The sequence below is a fragment of the Podarcis gaigeae genome (genome assembly GCF_964106915.1).
Source record: "Podarcis gaigeae genome assembly, chromosome: 5".
Classification (NCBI taxonomy): domain Eukaryota; kingdom Metazoa; phylum Chordata; class Lepidosauria; order Squamata; family Lacertidae; genus Podarcis; species Podarcis gaigeae.
Genome location: NC_139681.1, coordinates 24324125 through 24340294, shown reverse-complemented (window position 1 = coordinate 24340294; position 16170 = coordinate 24324125). Strand labels below are relative to the sequence as shown.

Here is a 16170-nt window from a genome sequence, read left to right as displayed (position 1 = left end):
TACAGTTCCCCTGAACGCCATTTATTCAGCCGGCACAACCAGTGTAGCAGTTTCAGACTAAAACATGGTACGGTATATTGCATTTATCAGAGTAGCAGCACAACAGAAAAAATAAATAAATGGTTACAGATTTCTTTCCCCCTCACTGAGAGGAGAAATAATACGACGTGTTTTCCATTGCTGGCATTAAATATGAAACCGACAGTTTCCACACAGGTACCTATATATATTTATAAAAATGTACAATATTTATTGAGACCCCGGATGTGCATTTTGCAACTTACTTTTTTCTCCCTTACAATTTTAAGAAGATACTTCATTGGTGCTGTAAGGTGTTTCTATGAGAATTTATGCAGGACAGGGTGATTGGCACCTGTCTCCCTCGAGCTAAAAAATCCAGGGGATGATTCACAAAGGAGGAGCAGACCCTCACAAGCCCAACACCACAGACATAATTTTCAGACCACCTCAAAAACACAACGCTTTCTCGGCGGAGTCAGTTCACACATTCAAGTCATCAAGTGTGCCGCAGTCAAGTGTAGGGAAAAAGAAAGAAAAAGAAAACCCGTGTAATTGTGTGAAACGCTTCCAAGGGATAGCATTACCCCCGTGTATGTGGCAAACTTAGTGATGTACATGCATGTGTGAACCAGCCGAAAGTCACACACAAACATTGCGAGAAAAACTTCTTGGCACAACAGGCTTTTGTCAGGGAGTTTTGGACGTGTGTCCTTCCCTCTTTTAACAGGAAAAGACCATCACAGATCTCTGCAAATGCACCGTTCATGTTAGGATAGTTATCTGGAGCTTTCATCTTGACAGGGTGTTTAAGGTAATACCTTTGAGAGAAGAAGAAGAAGATGAAGAAGAAGAAGAAGAAGAAGAAGAAGAAGAAGAAGAAGAAGAAGAAGAAGAAGAAAGCCATCACATCAAGACAAAGGTTAAAGTAGTATATTGGCACATTGGGGCATAACAGCCAAGATGCTCTCCATAACTCCCTCTTGGGGTACTCCGCCCACCCTCTAAGTATAGTCATAGTCTGAAGAGTCCTCTTCAGACGCCCCTCTGAAGTCTCTATGGAAAGAGTCTACGCTATTCTCTTCAGCGCCCCCTACCGGGTGGAGGTGTTTGCCCTTGCCTTTGCGTTCTTCCATCTTAATAGTGTCGTAGAGCCCCTTGGGCCCCTCCTCCAGGAGAATGTTCCTCTCCGAGTGCGAGGGCTTCATCTGGCAAATGTTTTTGAGGGCCAGGAGGATGGGGGCGTAAAGCACGTTGGCCAGGCCCATGCCCAGGTTGAGTTGCACAAAGCCAAAGGAGTGGACGATCTCCCCGGCCACAATAGGCCCCAGGGCGTATGCCACCGAGTAGGAGATGTCGGCGATGGCATAGACGCTGCCATAGACCGACACGTAGCGGACGTCGACCAGGAAGGCGAGGGTGGGAAGCAGGGCGGTGTCCACCAGGGCAATGCCAAAGCAGATGCCACACAGAGGGACGGTGAGCTGCCAGAAGTTCCGGCAGGCGGGCACCATGCAGGAGGAGGCCCCTATGGTGGCCAGGCCCAGCGCCCCATAGAACCACTGGAGGTGGGGGTACTTGTCTGCCAGCTTGACGGTGACATAGACGCCCAGCACGTGGGGGATGAAGGCCGGCAGCCAGGTGAGGCCCATCTCCCACTCGTTGGCGTCCATGGTCTTCTTCATCCAGTTGGAGATGGTGGGCTCCAGGAAAGCCAAGGGGATGTTGCACGTGGTGAGGGCCCCGGCTACCACCATGATGTAGGGGTCTATCATGAGCTTGTAGATGGGGGTGCCCACGGGCATGTTGTCCCGAGACCTGTCGCTGAAAGGCTTGATGGCCAACAGGAGGAGCAGGCCGTCCAGGAGCGAGATGAAGGCCAGTACGAGGAAGGGCACCCTCTTGCCCGCGAAGTAGTACAGGATGCCTCCGAAAGGGGGCGCCACCAGGCTGCCGAAGGAGATGAAGGCGAGCGCGATGCCCAGCGCGCGGTTGCGCTCCGACTCCTCCGTGTACTTGTCGGCGATTAGCGCGATCCCCGACGTGTCGGCAAACGCCGAGCCCAGGCCCTGCAGGCTGCGCGCCGCGAACAGGGTGCCGTAGTTCTCGGCGAAGGCGAAGATGATGGTGGACAGGAACATGACGCCCAGGCCGATGAGCAGAGGGATGGCGTAGCCCACGCGGTCGATGAACGTGCCGCTCAGCGGGTTGACCAGCAGCTGCAAGATGGCCTTGGAGGCGAACAGCACCCCGATCCGGATGTCGTCGCTGTCGGCCGGGTAGCGAGGCCTCAGCATGGGCCGGGTGCTATTGAGGGACCAGCCCAGGCCACCACCTGTCGTGGAGATGTTGGAGGCGGCGGTGGTCGGGGCGGGCGCCTGTTGCTGCTGCTGCTGCTGTTGCGCTCCCTGCTGGCGTTCCTCGGCGACGTTGAGAGCGGCCACGAAGTCCGGGACGATGGGCACGATCACCATGTACAGCATGTTGTCCAGCAGCAGCGCCACGCACACGATGACCAGCAGGAGGCGCCGCTGGCGGTTGGCTTCATGCAGGGCGCTGCTCAGGGCTTTCGTGCGCTGGCCCACCGCCTCCGACAGTTTCTCCACCGCCGAGCGGGGCCCCGACGGGGCGGAGGCCTCCTCCTCCATCCTCCGCAGCCGCTGGGAGTCCAGGGAAAGGAGAAGCAGCCGCCGCAGCCGCCGCAGGAGGCGTTAGCTGGGCATGGGGCGAGGGGAGCAGAGGAGCCCTGCTGGGATGGGTGGAGGTGGCGGCAAGAGGAGCCTCGTCTGTCCCACCAGTATCGGTCTCTCTTATCTATCTCTTCCTCCCTCCCTTCACTTCTCCGTGCCTTTCAACCCCCTCTTTCCCCAGATCTCATTTCCCAGGGTCTAACAATGCTTCCTCTCCTGTCTTACCCAGCTTACCTTACTCCTTTCTCCAGAACGAACTTTCTTTCTTTTCTTTTTCACCCTCCCTCCTCCACTTCCCCAGGAGGCTCGGCCGCCTCCCTTCACTCCTCGCCTTCCCCCGTTCTTAAACGCAGCCCTCCTTCCACGACGCCACCCCTGGCTTCCCCGGCTTTCCTTCCAGAGGCCCGCTCCCTCCTCTGCTCCCCCCACCCACAAGCCTTTCCTACCGGCTCCTCTCCTTCCGGTGCTCCGCGCTGCCCTTTGGAGCCAGACGCGCACCTCGGTGGCTCGACGTCCAGACGGAGCCCTCCCTCCTCCCTCTCTCCGTCTGTCTTTCCCCCCCTCCTCCTATCCGTCTCCCTCGGACCTCACTCGCCTGCTGAGCCTCTCTCTTCTTTCGCCCTCTCGCCTTTCTGGCTCACGCACACTCTTTCTGGTCAAGCGGCGCTCCGTGGCTGCGCTCCTTGAGTGCTGTCAGTCTTTCTCAAGAAGCATCCGAGGGCGCGTCCTCTTGCGCTTGCCTTCGTCTTTCCCCCCCTGGCCAAGGCTTGGTGAGGTGGCAGGAACCGAGGGTTGCCCATCAATCCGTCCAATCTGGAGAGTGGAGGGCGAGGATCTCTCTCTCTCTCTCTCTCTCTCTCTCTCTCTCTCTCTCCTAGCCCCCTTGCTTCTCCTTCCAGCTCAGGGACTCTTGGAGAGCTCAGACCGTCCCTTCGGCAACTCCATCCTTGGCTGCCTCCAAGCGCCTTCTCTTCGCCTTCCTTGACGGAGAAGCCTGTCTCTTGGTGCCGCCGGCGCGGATGGACTTGCCAGCTCTTACTTTTTCCTTCCACTCCGCCCCGCCTCTCCAAAAAAAAAGCCGGCTCCCCCCACCCTCACGCACTCACACACTGGCCTCCCACCCCGCGCAAGTTGTGACGCACAGTTCAGCTCCGGTCCCCGAGTGGTTCCTTCGCCAGCTGCGTTTCTTTATGCTAATTTAACACATGGAGGAGTCTTAGCCAATTGCTAAGCGGGGAGTCCGCACCCCGGAGCAGACCCCCCTCGGAAGGAGGGAGAGAGAGCCGGCCCGGGGTGTGTATGTGTGTGTGTGTGTGTGTGTGTGTGAGAGAGAGAGAGAGAGAGGGAGGGAGAGAGAGTGGACGCGTGTGTTGAGTGCAGCGCTGCTGCGCCGCTTGGCAGAGAAGAATGCCTAGCCTGCTGGAGCTGGAAAGGGCTTTAAAAAAACCGGAGAAAGTCGCAATCCGCTCAAGTCCGCGCAGGCGAGTGTAGCGGCCACCAATCAGGCTAGCGGAGTGGAGCCTCCAAGCTCAGAAGTAGTCTACCGCGGAAGACTCGGAAGGAAAGGAAAGGAAAGGAGAGGGTCGAGTGCGTTTACTGAAGCGCTTCTCAGACGCATTGGACTGGGTTCCTGCTGGAAACGGGATGTGGGGCGAGGAGGAGCCCTTGTTCTGAGCCAGCCAGGACACACTCCCTGCCCGCCCCCACCTCCTGCTTTAGTAGAGACAGATTCAGCTCTGAAGAGGACTGTATAACGTGAGAATCTGACAACCCCAAGAGGATAATTTCCAGTTTCCCTGAAATGATTTCTGACTCACTGGGGGAAAAGGGGCAGGCAGGCGGGTGGGTGGGAAGAGAAGGGGATCCACCGTCCTCACGGGCACTATTGGCAGAGTCGGGACAAAGGGAACATTCAGACAGGGCTGGATTAAGGCTCAGCCTTGGAGTCCCGGTTCACAGCAGAGGCTTAGGTTTAACAGAAAGCAAAGTGATTTTAAGCATATGCAGACAGCATATGCAGAGAGCACAACTGTGATTTACAGGCTGGCTCAAGCTCAAGCTGTGAGACTTGCCGTTTTTAGATACCAAGCCTTGCATAACACCTAGAGAAAACTCTTTACAGACCGTACAGAAAAGATCCCCTTGCATTATCTTCTATTCCCACTCCCCATACAAAAAAACCGCTGCCGCCAACAATAGTATCGAATTCAAATGCCTTGATTGTGTAATGAACAGCAACACGAAAATGCCTTTTTTATAATGATGGAAGCAAACTGGACTTACTTCTGAGTAAACGTGCTGGTAAAGTGCTCTATGAATGTGTTAAACCCACCGCTGCCGCCAACTTCTCTCCAACTTACTAACTCAAAGCAGGGCTGTTGGCTAACCAGGTAACAACATGGCAGTAGCCGGTTGCTGCTTCAGAGCCCGTCTTTCACCTCATTCAGACTGGATGAAGGTTCAGCATGGCAGTGAGCTGATACCCTGCTCTGTTGAGCTCATGGTGGCTGCAGTAGATGGGTGCGTATATTGATTAGGAGTTATTCTATCCAAGCCACTGATGGTAGCAAAGGCTGATAACAGTAACTACGGGCTAAACAGCACTGCACAATCACCCACCTTTACTCTCATTGGAGAGAACACTTCGCACAGCCAATTTTCACCGACCATTTAGGTTGAAGGATGACAGCTTGTTTTCATTCACAAGCAAAAGGTGTGTTTTTTTTTAGTAAAGAGCAAGATCAAAATCCAGGGGAAGGTTTTGAAAGGCAAAGCCAAGACAGCCAGAACCAATCAATGGTCTGGTTAGACAGTAAAATTCATGTTAAATTGCTGTTTTAGGGGTTGTTTTTAAAAGTCTGGAACGGATTAATCCGTTTTGCATTACTTTCTATGGGAAAGCATGCCTTGGTTTTGGAACACTTTGGTTTTGAAATGGACTTCCGGAACGGTACTGCTTTCCTCTTCTCTGGGCACTTCAGGGAGAGAAGGGGGGGGGCAATCTCCACCATTCCTTCTCAGTCTCAGCCCCTTCAGTCCAGTCCCTGACAACAGCACATAGTTAAACTATGGAATACACTCCTGTGGGAGGCTATCCCCTGCATGCAAAGACAGGCTCTCTGGTGGATTGAGTGGACTAGACCAATAGTGGGTCCAATGGTCAAGAAGCACATGTTGTAGAGGGAAGTGAGGGGCAGATGGGGTCATCAAGTTGGGAAGGTAGCCCACCCGAGAGAAGGAAAACTCTGATCCTAAGACTTCATTGCCTTGCAGGATATCTTCGAGATAAATAAAGGCTAAGGAGTGAAATCCTAAGGCAGTTGGGTGGAGCCTTGTACTCCTTCTGGCAACTCCTGCAGACAAGCTGCTGCCAAACGTATTGCTCTGCTTTCCTTTGGACCACATCAGTGAGGCCAAGAGGGGGGTCTTGCTGTTTGGGCAGCCCAGGACCCCCATACACACTGCCCAGACTTGTGCCCCAGGAAGGTCATTTCAGTAATACTACTGCAGCGGTTTGACTTTATTAGTGCAACCTCTGTTAGCATGTGTTAGAGAGTGCAAGTTTTCATCAGTCTGAATAATTCCCATCAATAAAGAAACAAAATCAGACTAAATATAAGGGGGATTAGTTCCCCCAAAACTTAAAGGCAGCTGGATACAATGATCCCTGTACATACACATTCATTGTTTTGTTCTCCATCAGTGGTCTCTGGCCAAACAAATTTTGCAGGTTTTTGAAGGGGAGAGTGCTGTTGTGCTCAGGTCCTGCTTTTAAGCTTCCTATTAGGCAACTGGTTGGCCATTGTGAGAACAGGATGCTAGACTAGATGGACCAATGCCCATATCCAGCAGACCACAACCCTCCAACGTTAACTGTCCCCCTCTGAATGTAGTTTGCCTCTGAACAGGGAAGGTCCATTGAGTTGCCTGCAGACCTATTTCCCAAGCATTGATCTAAACTTAAAAATCTAGACAAGGGGCCATCACACATCTACATTGTTGTTGTTTAGTCGTTTAGTCGTGTCCGACTCTTCGTGACCCCCTGGACCAGAGCACGCCAGGCACTCCTGTCTTCCACTGCCTCCCACAGTTTGGTCAGGCTCATGTTTGTAGCTTTGAGAACAGTGTCCAACCATCTCGTCCTCTGTCGTCCCCTTCTCCTTGTGCCCTCAATCTTTCCCAACATCAGGGTCTTTTCCAGGGAGTCCTCTCTTCTCATGAGGTGGCCAAAGTATTGGAGCCTCAGCTTCACGATCTGTCCTTCCAGTGAGCACTCAGGGCTAATTTCCTTTAGAATGGAGAGGTTTGATCTTCTTGCAATCCATGAGACTCTCAAGAGTCTCCTCCAGCACCATAATTCAAAAGCATCAATTCTTTGGCGATCAGCCTTCTTTATGGTCCAGCTCTCATTTCCATACATCACTACTGGGAAAACCATAGCTTTAACTATATGGACCTTTGTTGGCAAGGTGATGTCTCTGCTTTTTAAGATGCTGTATTAGAGTATTTGGACCTTAAAATAGACAAACCTCTGGTGATTATGTTAGTTGACTCTGACAAAGCATTTGACAACATCTCATGGAAATTTATGAAAGAACTATTGGAAAATATGAAGTTTGGACAAAATTTTTGTAGAGGAAGAAGTGCCATATATGCTGAACAGCAAGCCAAAATAATTATTAATGGCAATATCTCGAAGGAATGCCAAATTAACAAAGGCACATGTCAAGGCTGCCCCTTATCTCCTCTAATATTTATTTTGATTTTGGAAATCTTAAATAGAAGAATACAAGAAGAAAGACAAATCAAAGGAGATAAGTCTTATAAAATAAAGGCATTCGCTGATGATTTGCTCATAACGATAGAAAACCCCAAAGAGGGCTTATCAAAAGTAATGGAAATAATACAAAACTTCGGTGAAGGAGCAGGATTGAAATGAAATAAAATCAAAACAAAACTACTGGTTAAGAACATATCAAACCAAGAAGAAGAAGAACTGGGAAAAATGTTTGGTTTGAAAATCAGTCAAAAAGCAAAATACTTGGGCGTCTGGCTAACTTCAAAGAATATTAACCTATTTCATGATAATTATGTAGGAACCTGGGAGGAGACCAAAAGAAATTTGGATATTTGGGCCAGACTTAAACTATCCTTTACAGGAAGAATCTCAGTCATAAAAATGAGCATTCTGCCAAAACTGCTTTTTCTATTTCAATCAATCCCAATACTGGGCAAGACCGACCACCTTCAGAAATGGCAATGAGCTATTTCAAAGTTTATCTGGCAGGGGAAGAGGCCCAGAATTAAGCATCAGATCTTAATGGGTATTAAAAATAGAGGGGGCCTCTCCCTGCCAGACCTAAGACTGTATTACGAGGCAGCTTGCCTAACATGGTTAAAAGACTGGTGTACACACCAAAATCCAGAACTGCTTGACTTAGAGGGACCCAACAATAGGTACGGCTGGCACGCGTACTGAGCATATGGGAAAGTAAAAGTACATCAAAACTTCCTGAATCATATTGTTAGGAAATCCTTGTATCTGGGAAAAATATAAAGATCTTATAGAACCTAAGATGCCCAGGTGGATATCACCAATGAAATCACTAGCGGTTAAAAGGAAAAACACAGAAGGAAACTGGCAGACATACCACATATTATTGAAAGAAGAAGAGAACCAACTAAAGCTGAAAAAATTTGAAAAGTAAGAGAATATGTTGTTGATTGGTTCCAATATTATCAATTACTTGAGAGATTTAAAGTGGACAAAGGGGAAGGCTTTGCTCAAGAAAGTTCAAGATTTGAGTTAGACTTACTGTCAGGGGTTCAGGAGCAGAGACACAGGAGATGGAGCAAATGGAGAGCGAGGAGGAGGAATCCGAGGGGGGTGTAGGCAGTGACAGTGGTCAGAGAGATTCCACGAGTCTCTCCAGCGAATCGGAAGATTCACAGAAAGGAGCGCCGATGGCCAGGGCAAGGGGGGTGCCAAGGGGGAAACCCCAGAAGGAAGGGGCCAGCGGGGACTCCCTGAGCAGCAGTTGGAAATCAGGACCAGCTTCCCCACCAGAGCGCAGTGGGGGGGGAGGAGTCCCAGGCATCGGGACCAGTGTTCTCACCACCAGAGAGAGGAGATGAGTCAGGATTGACCACGCCTCCATCGGAGAGCGGGGAAACGGTCAAGAGGAAAGTCACAGGCTGGGCACGCGCGCCAAGTTCAAATGTACAGGCGAGCGGCACAGCAGGTAGTCTGGATAGGGAGCCAGGTCCTAAAGCCCGCCGGAAGGAAGGGCAAGACTCAGGGGGGTCAGCGTCAGAAGAGTCCAGGAAGGAGGAAACCCCAGGGGGCAGAAGGACCCAGAGGAGGAAGGAACAGCGCAGGAGGTGGAGCCGGGCTAGGATCTTAAACTGGTGCGGAAGGGATAGTGACTCAGAGGGGACTTCGCCGATCTAGAGTCAAGACGTAGGGCTGCACGCTCTGGGGTTTGAAATGGAAACTAAACTTCAATAAAGACTTTTGTACATTACATCAACCGGGCGTTGGTCCTCTGTGAGCTGGGACCTAGAGGCAGCTCTGACACTTACGTAATTAGGACAAAAACTAGGGCCCTCTTGAAAGTATACCAACTCCTCCTCGACTGGCAAGTCAAGGAGGAGGTCAAACCAATGATGATTAGATGGGCCCAAGATTTGGGCCACAATAGGGACGCAGGTGGCGCTGTGGGTAAAACATCAGCGCCTAGGACTTGCCGATCGTATGGTCGGCAGTTCGAATCCCTGCGGCGGGGTGCGCTCCCGTCGTTCGGTCCCAGCGCCTGCCAACCTAGCAGTTCGAAAGCACCCCCGGGTGCAAGTAGATAAATAGGGACTGCTTACCAGCGGGAAGGTAAACGGCGTTCCGTGTGCTGCGCTGGCTCACCAGATGCAGCTTGTCATGCTGGCCACGTGACCCGGAAGTGTCTGCGGACAGCGCTGGCTCCCGGCCTATAGAGTGAGATGAGCGCACAACCCTAGAGTCTGGCAAGACTGGCCCGTACGGGCAGGGGTACCTTTACCTTTACCTTTATAGAGATGTCTCAGTGGGAAAAACTTTGGAGGGTAAATTTGAAGTTTACGTCTTGTTAAACTATAAGGGAAAACCTCCAAAAGGTTTTTTATCGATGGCACTTGACACCTTGTAAACTTGCAAAGATGTATAAACATCTCTCTGATAACTGCTGGAGATGTGGAGAACCTGGCGGGAATACATTACATATGTGGTGGACATGCAGGGAGATTAAACCATTTTGGAATGACATATATTTGGACTTAAAAAGAATTTTGAAAGTGAATATTCAAAACCCCCTGAATCATTCTTATTAGGTATTACTGGTTTGGATATTTCCCCCCCCCCCTCAAACAAGGAAAGGGTTATAATAGCTACCCATTGGAAAAGTAGATATATACCCACCTGATCTGATTGGATCCAAAAGGTAACAGAGTATGCAGAGTTAGACTATTTATCAGAAAGAATCAAAGATAAATCCAAACAGGAATTTGTTTCAAACTGGAATTGTTTTAAGGAATACCTGAAGAGTAACTGCTGCAATTTAAAAATGGTGACAGCATTTGAGTAGTTTCTGTGGATAATAATTTCAAAAGGGAAACTGATATATATGAAAACATTATAAATAAAAAGACAATTGATGGATATAGGTAATAAGTTTATTGGTACAAAATACAAGAGACAGGAATTCACTTATTTATGAACAATATTATCATTTTAAAATTACATCTTTTTTCTTTCCCTGCTCTTTTTTATTTTTTCCTTTTCTTCTTCTTTGTGTACAGCAATGTTTGCCGATCTATGATCATAACAATCATGAACCTACTTTGAAAACAAGACTATGTATAATTGCAAGATGTAAAGTTACGATGTAAAGATACATTTGTGAGTACTAAAGGAAAACCAATAAAAAAAAGAAGTTTGTCAGATTCATTTATTAGTTACCTATAGCCACCAGACCTCCACAAAGCAAAAGTTTAGCAAAGTAACATGTAAAAAGTTAGCCAAAATAAAGCTATATACAAGTCTTACTGAGTTCCATGGAGCACTGAGAAGACACATAAGGCCACGGATCCTAAGTAATGCCAAGGAGGTTGACATCTGCATACTATCTATAATAAATGATAATGCCTTGATGTTGCAGAATTATGACTAGGCTAATTCAAGGATGTACTTTGAGAAATGCTGTTGAAGCTCATTAACCCTGCCGGTGGTACAATTTTTGGCATTAGTATGGAGTCCAGACCATCTTTATTTGTGTTATCAGTCTGCTGAGGCCAGCAGGAAAGGCAGTGGTAATTTATAATATAATATAATATAATATAATATAATATAATATAATATAATATAATATAATATAATATAATATAATATAATATAATATAATATAATATAATAATGTATACCACGCCCATCTGGCCATGCCTCCCCAGTCACTCTGGGTGGCTTCCAAGAGGATATTAAAAACACACTAAAACATCAAATATTAAAAACTTCCCTGAACAGGGCTTCCTTCAGATGTCTTCTAAAAGCCAGGCAGTTGTTTATTTCCTTGACATCTGGTGGGAGGGCATTCCACAGGGCGGGTGCCACTACCAAGAAGGCCCTCTGCCTGGTTCCCTCTAACTTCACTTCTCACAGGGAGGGAACTGCCTGAAGGCCGTCAGAGCTGGACCTCAGTGTCCAGGCTGAACGTTGGGGGTGGAGGCGCTCCTTCAGGTATACTGGGCCAAGGCCATTTAGGGCTTTAAAGGTCAGCACCAAAACTTTGAATTGTGCTCAGAAATGTACTGGGAGCCAATGTAGGACCAGTATTATATGGTCTTGGCGGCCACTCCTAGTCATCAGTCTGGCTGCTGCATTCTGGATTAGTTGTACTTTCCAGGTGAGCTTCAAAGGTAGCCCCACATAGAGCGCATTACAGTAGTCCAAGCGGGCAGGTGGGGCTCAGCCTGCGTACCAGATGGAGCTGGTAGACAGCTGCCCTGGACACAGAATCGATCGGCACCCCCATGGACAGCTGTGAGTCCAAAATGACTCCCAGGCTGTGCTCCTGGTCCTTCAGGGGCACAGTTACCCCATTCAGGACCAGGGAGTCCCGTTGGCAGTAGCAGGCTGCTGTGTTAGAAATGAAACTAACATTTAGCCGGGGTGGTCAAATGTCTTTTCTCAGTGAGCTGCCCTACAAGTTCCATGGCAGGATGGAGACTTTGTCAGAGAATCTGACCCCCTTGTGTGTCATTAGGTTTGAGTTGTGTAGCGCATGTATATACCCCTGGCTGAGATGTCCTATGTAAAATCCAAATAGAGACCCCTGACCGAACCCCTGAGTAAAGTTTGGTAAGCTTGCTATGCGTCCAATAAGACCTGGTGGCTTGGCAGCTACCAGTTTGTCATTGCTGGTTTAGTCTTAAAAGCTCATCTGTGCCAAACTGCAGAATCATGGTGCAGTTCCTACTGGCTGGTGTCCCGTCTTGTTGCAGTTGGGAGATTCCAAGACTGAATTGCTTTCCTTGGGTCAATTGCTTCTTGACCAGAGCAGGCAAGATCCCATGAAGAAGGCTTCTAGCCTTCTTTGTGGGGAGGATGTTGTGTGTGTGTATGTGTGTGTGTGAGAGAGAGAGCGCACGTGTCAAAACATATGCTCCCCCCCCATTTTGAAGTGGAACAGTCCAGGAACATTTCTACCGCATGATCAGGGCACAACTATGACATAAGTACACAAAGGAATGCCTGATTCAATGTGAAATTGCTTACTTAGATTATCTTTAGAGTGTATGTCCCGGAATTAGATAGGAAATGGCGGATGGATGGAACCATTTCTATAATGGCAGTCTGGATGCAGAATCACTACCTCCGGAGATGTTCCCCTGGTTTCTACCTTTTTGTGTTGTGGACTCCAGGTTAAAACTGTTTTATTTACCCAGGCATTTAATGAACAAGGAAGTGGTTTTTAAAGCACCGTTACTGCCATTTTATTGCTGTTTTTACTAGCTGCTTCTACTGGTTGCATATTTGGTAACTATGCTTTTATTTTTGTTTTGTGACTGGAAGTTTCCTTGTGAATTCTTGGAACTGGAAGGCAAGGTATGAATAAATATCAGAGGCAAGATTCATTATGTGCAAATACCGTTTCATTTGTACACTGCCTTCCCACAGTTAAAACCATGCTCAAGGAGCTTACAGCATGAAAAAAGTTACACAGTTCAAAACACTACAAAAATAGCCATCCGCAATGAATGAAACATCAAAAAGTACACAACCAAATTGAACCATTTCCACATAAACCATAATAAAAATACAAAATAAAGATTCACAAAATAATAGCAGCAACAACTCTGCCCCAACTAAAACCCCTAAGCAATATTTCAGCTCAAGAGTCTGTTTAGCAGCTTTTGTAGCTGCCATCCTCCATGAATTTGTCTGTTCCTTTTTAAAAAACAAAGAACAAATGCCAGTCACTGTATCCATCCATTTCTAAGACAGCTTGTATCTTTACATCTTTACAAAAGTGTCTCTCATCAAGAAGGATCTCTTATCCTCTTAACCGGAGCTTTTTTTCAGCCAGAATTCTCCAGAACTCAGTTCTGGCATCTCTCAGGTGGGTGCCAATACCATTTTAAGAGTTATGGTGAGTTCTGGCACCTCTTTTTCTAGAAAAATAACACCAATCTTAACTAGGGATGGGGAACCTGTGGTTGTCTGGATGCTACTGTACTCCAACTCCCATCTGCCCCAGCCAGCATGCTCAATGAGCAGGAACGATGGAGTTGTAGTTGAGCCACAGGTTCCCCATACGTGAGTCAATGTCTACAGGTCTTCGATGGATGCATCAAGTTGTCATGGGGCTTTTAAAAAGAGGTCCTCTACAGACGAAACCAAGAATGTATAAAAGAGGAACCTAGCTGAAGGGCGCTCTCCTTTATTTGAGATGCAGGTCACATCCGCAATGAATAGTAATGGGTTTTGTGGCTGCAGTACGAAGAGGGACATTGACTTTGCCTTACTGCTGTGCGGCAGCCAAGAGTATTGGAATCTTGGCCCTTGCTTGACGATGCACTCTATTTGATTAGTCCCTCTTTTAATCAAAGATAAAGCCATTTCCCATCACGAAAATAGAATCTGTCCGAGCTGGAAGGCGGGGTGGAAGAGGACGAGTTGCGTCTGGAAAATGCAAAGGTCTCTTTTCCAGTCTCAAGGGAACCAAAAGCGACATTTATTATTATTATTATTAGCAAGGAGAAGCCGGGATTACATTTGCTAAGAGGGGCATAATAAATTTAGCCTTCTGGACAAATCAAATCAGCCGATTTGGTTACAGCTCTGGTGGATGAGTCATTTGTACGTGGACTTCATTGAGTGGGCAACACAAAGGGTACCTTTGCAATGCGACTATCCTTGAAGGCGCCATTGCAGTATTTTGGAATGAAATATCAATGCGGGGAAGCTTACAGGCCAAAATTCTCATTTTAACAAAGTGCCGCAAGCTGATTGGAGGCAAAACAGCATGTCACATATATATAATTTTTCAACTTAAAATTTTACAGAGATATATCAAACATAAATCATAAAAACAAGATTCCAAGGAATCTCCTGGACTTCCACCCTCCCCTATGTGGGTCCTATTATTAATAAATTCCTCCCGCATCTTTTATGATAATCCAAACCCTTTATCTTTTCCATTATGTCCGGAATCAGCCTTAAACTACAAGTGATATTCCAATCCTATTAATAATTTTAACTGTTTACAATGGTCTTTAAGATAAGTTATAAAATTCCCCCATTCCTTGTTAAAATTATGGTTTTCCTGATTCCTGACTCTTCTGGTCATTTTAGCCATTTCAGCACTTAATGGACTATGCTCTGTAAGATTTTTAAAATGTTGTAACATATTTGGAACTCAAACTACTGGGTAATATATTTTTTAACTAGCCCTTCCATTTTTACATTATTTTACATTATTCATTCGCAGTCCAAAGACAAAATAAAGTTTTTGGTTTTTTTTTTGCAGATGTGGATGATTTATTAGCACTAAACCATTGCTGCCCTTGCTTTAAGCTGGAAGTGGGGGTCACTGTTCTGTTTATAGATTTCTGGCACTCTTTTCTCTTTTTTGAAGCCCATAATGATTGGGACCATTACGTAGGTGAAAGGGTGAAAAACGTCTTTCCCCACTCTTCACTGTGCTCCAATAACCAAGCTCCAGTAACATGGGGGGGGGGGGAGGAAAAAAAAAGGAAATGAATGCAACGCTATTTGGAAAAAAGATGGGTTGAAGTAATTGAGCAGAATTTGAGTGCTCCCAGCTTCCTAGCCCTCCCCCCCACTTTTTACATCAACTTTTAAGAGTGTAAATTTTTGCGTAGTCACCTGGAGTTAACTCCTGGTGGTCGCAGGTGACTGCAAGCATCTTCTACAGAGCTGAGTCAACATTTTGTGAACTTCATTTTTTTGTGCCAAATACTCTAGCTACTGCACCACACTGGCTTAAATTCTATCTATTCACCTATCTAACCACAGAGGTATGAGATAATTTTAGATCTTTATCAAGAAGAAAAAATAGGTCCACAACTGGTGACAAATAATAATCAAATAATCTTGATGAGATAATTTTAGATCTTTATCAAGAAGAAAAAATAGGTCTACAACTGGTGACAAATAATAATCAAATAATCTTAAGTGGCTTCACAACATTGCAATGCAGACATGGTATGTAATATCACAAAAATATCAGCACAGCCAGATATTCTACAACATATTTAGGGCATTTTACACATTGCAGTGTTGTGAAGCCGCTTAAGACTATCTGGTTATTATTGTACATTCTTTTGGCCACTAGCCATAGACCTCTTTTTGTTATGTTTTAAAATTATTTAATCCTATGTTATAATATATAAATATTACATTTGTTTAGACCTTGACATTCATCCATATGATTGACAGGATCGCAACCTACCACTTCCCACACTATAGAATCTATAACCTCCCACACCATAGCGTACTTCAATGAAGAGGTTTATGAGCCTTTGAAACCCTACAGGCATCTAACCAAGAAACCCATGCCTAACCAGGATGGAACCAGCTATAGGGACCAGGTCTGGGTGGTTTGGTCACACATGAGGTCACCAGACTGAACCCTTGATACAAGCACTCTGTATCAAGAGCTGGGAGGAGACACACCATCATAGGCACACCTCTAATAGTGCAGTGCAAGACTCGATCGTAGTTAACTGCCTAGCTCTTCTTCTTTTTAAAAAATATAATTTTCTTAAATTTTCTGTTTTACAACTTAGAATACTCACTTAAAAACCCTTAAAACATCAATGACTTCCCATCTTCTCTTTCCATGGTTCATTTTACATATCATAAATCCCTGCATATTTTAGGTAAATCCCTGCATATTTTAGGTAAGCTAAACCA

At 46.7% G+C, this 16170-nt stretch overlaps 1 protein-coding gene across 1 annotated transcript; it reads right to left on the bottom strand.

Annotated features, from left to right (window-relative positions):
- On the bottom strand, positions 1–3747 carry SLC18A3 (solute carrier family 18 member A3). Its single transcript, XM_083738635.1, has one exon. The coding sequence runs from the start codon at positions 2664–2666 to the stop codon at positions 1023–1025; it is 1644 nt and encodes a 547-aa protein (XP_083594761.1). The 5' UTR covers positions 2667–3747; the 3' UTR covers positions 1–1022.
- Between the last annotated feature and the right edge of the window lie 12423 nt (positions 3748–16170).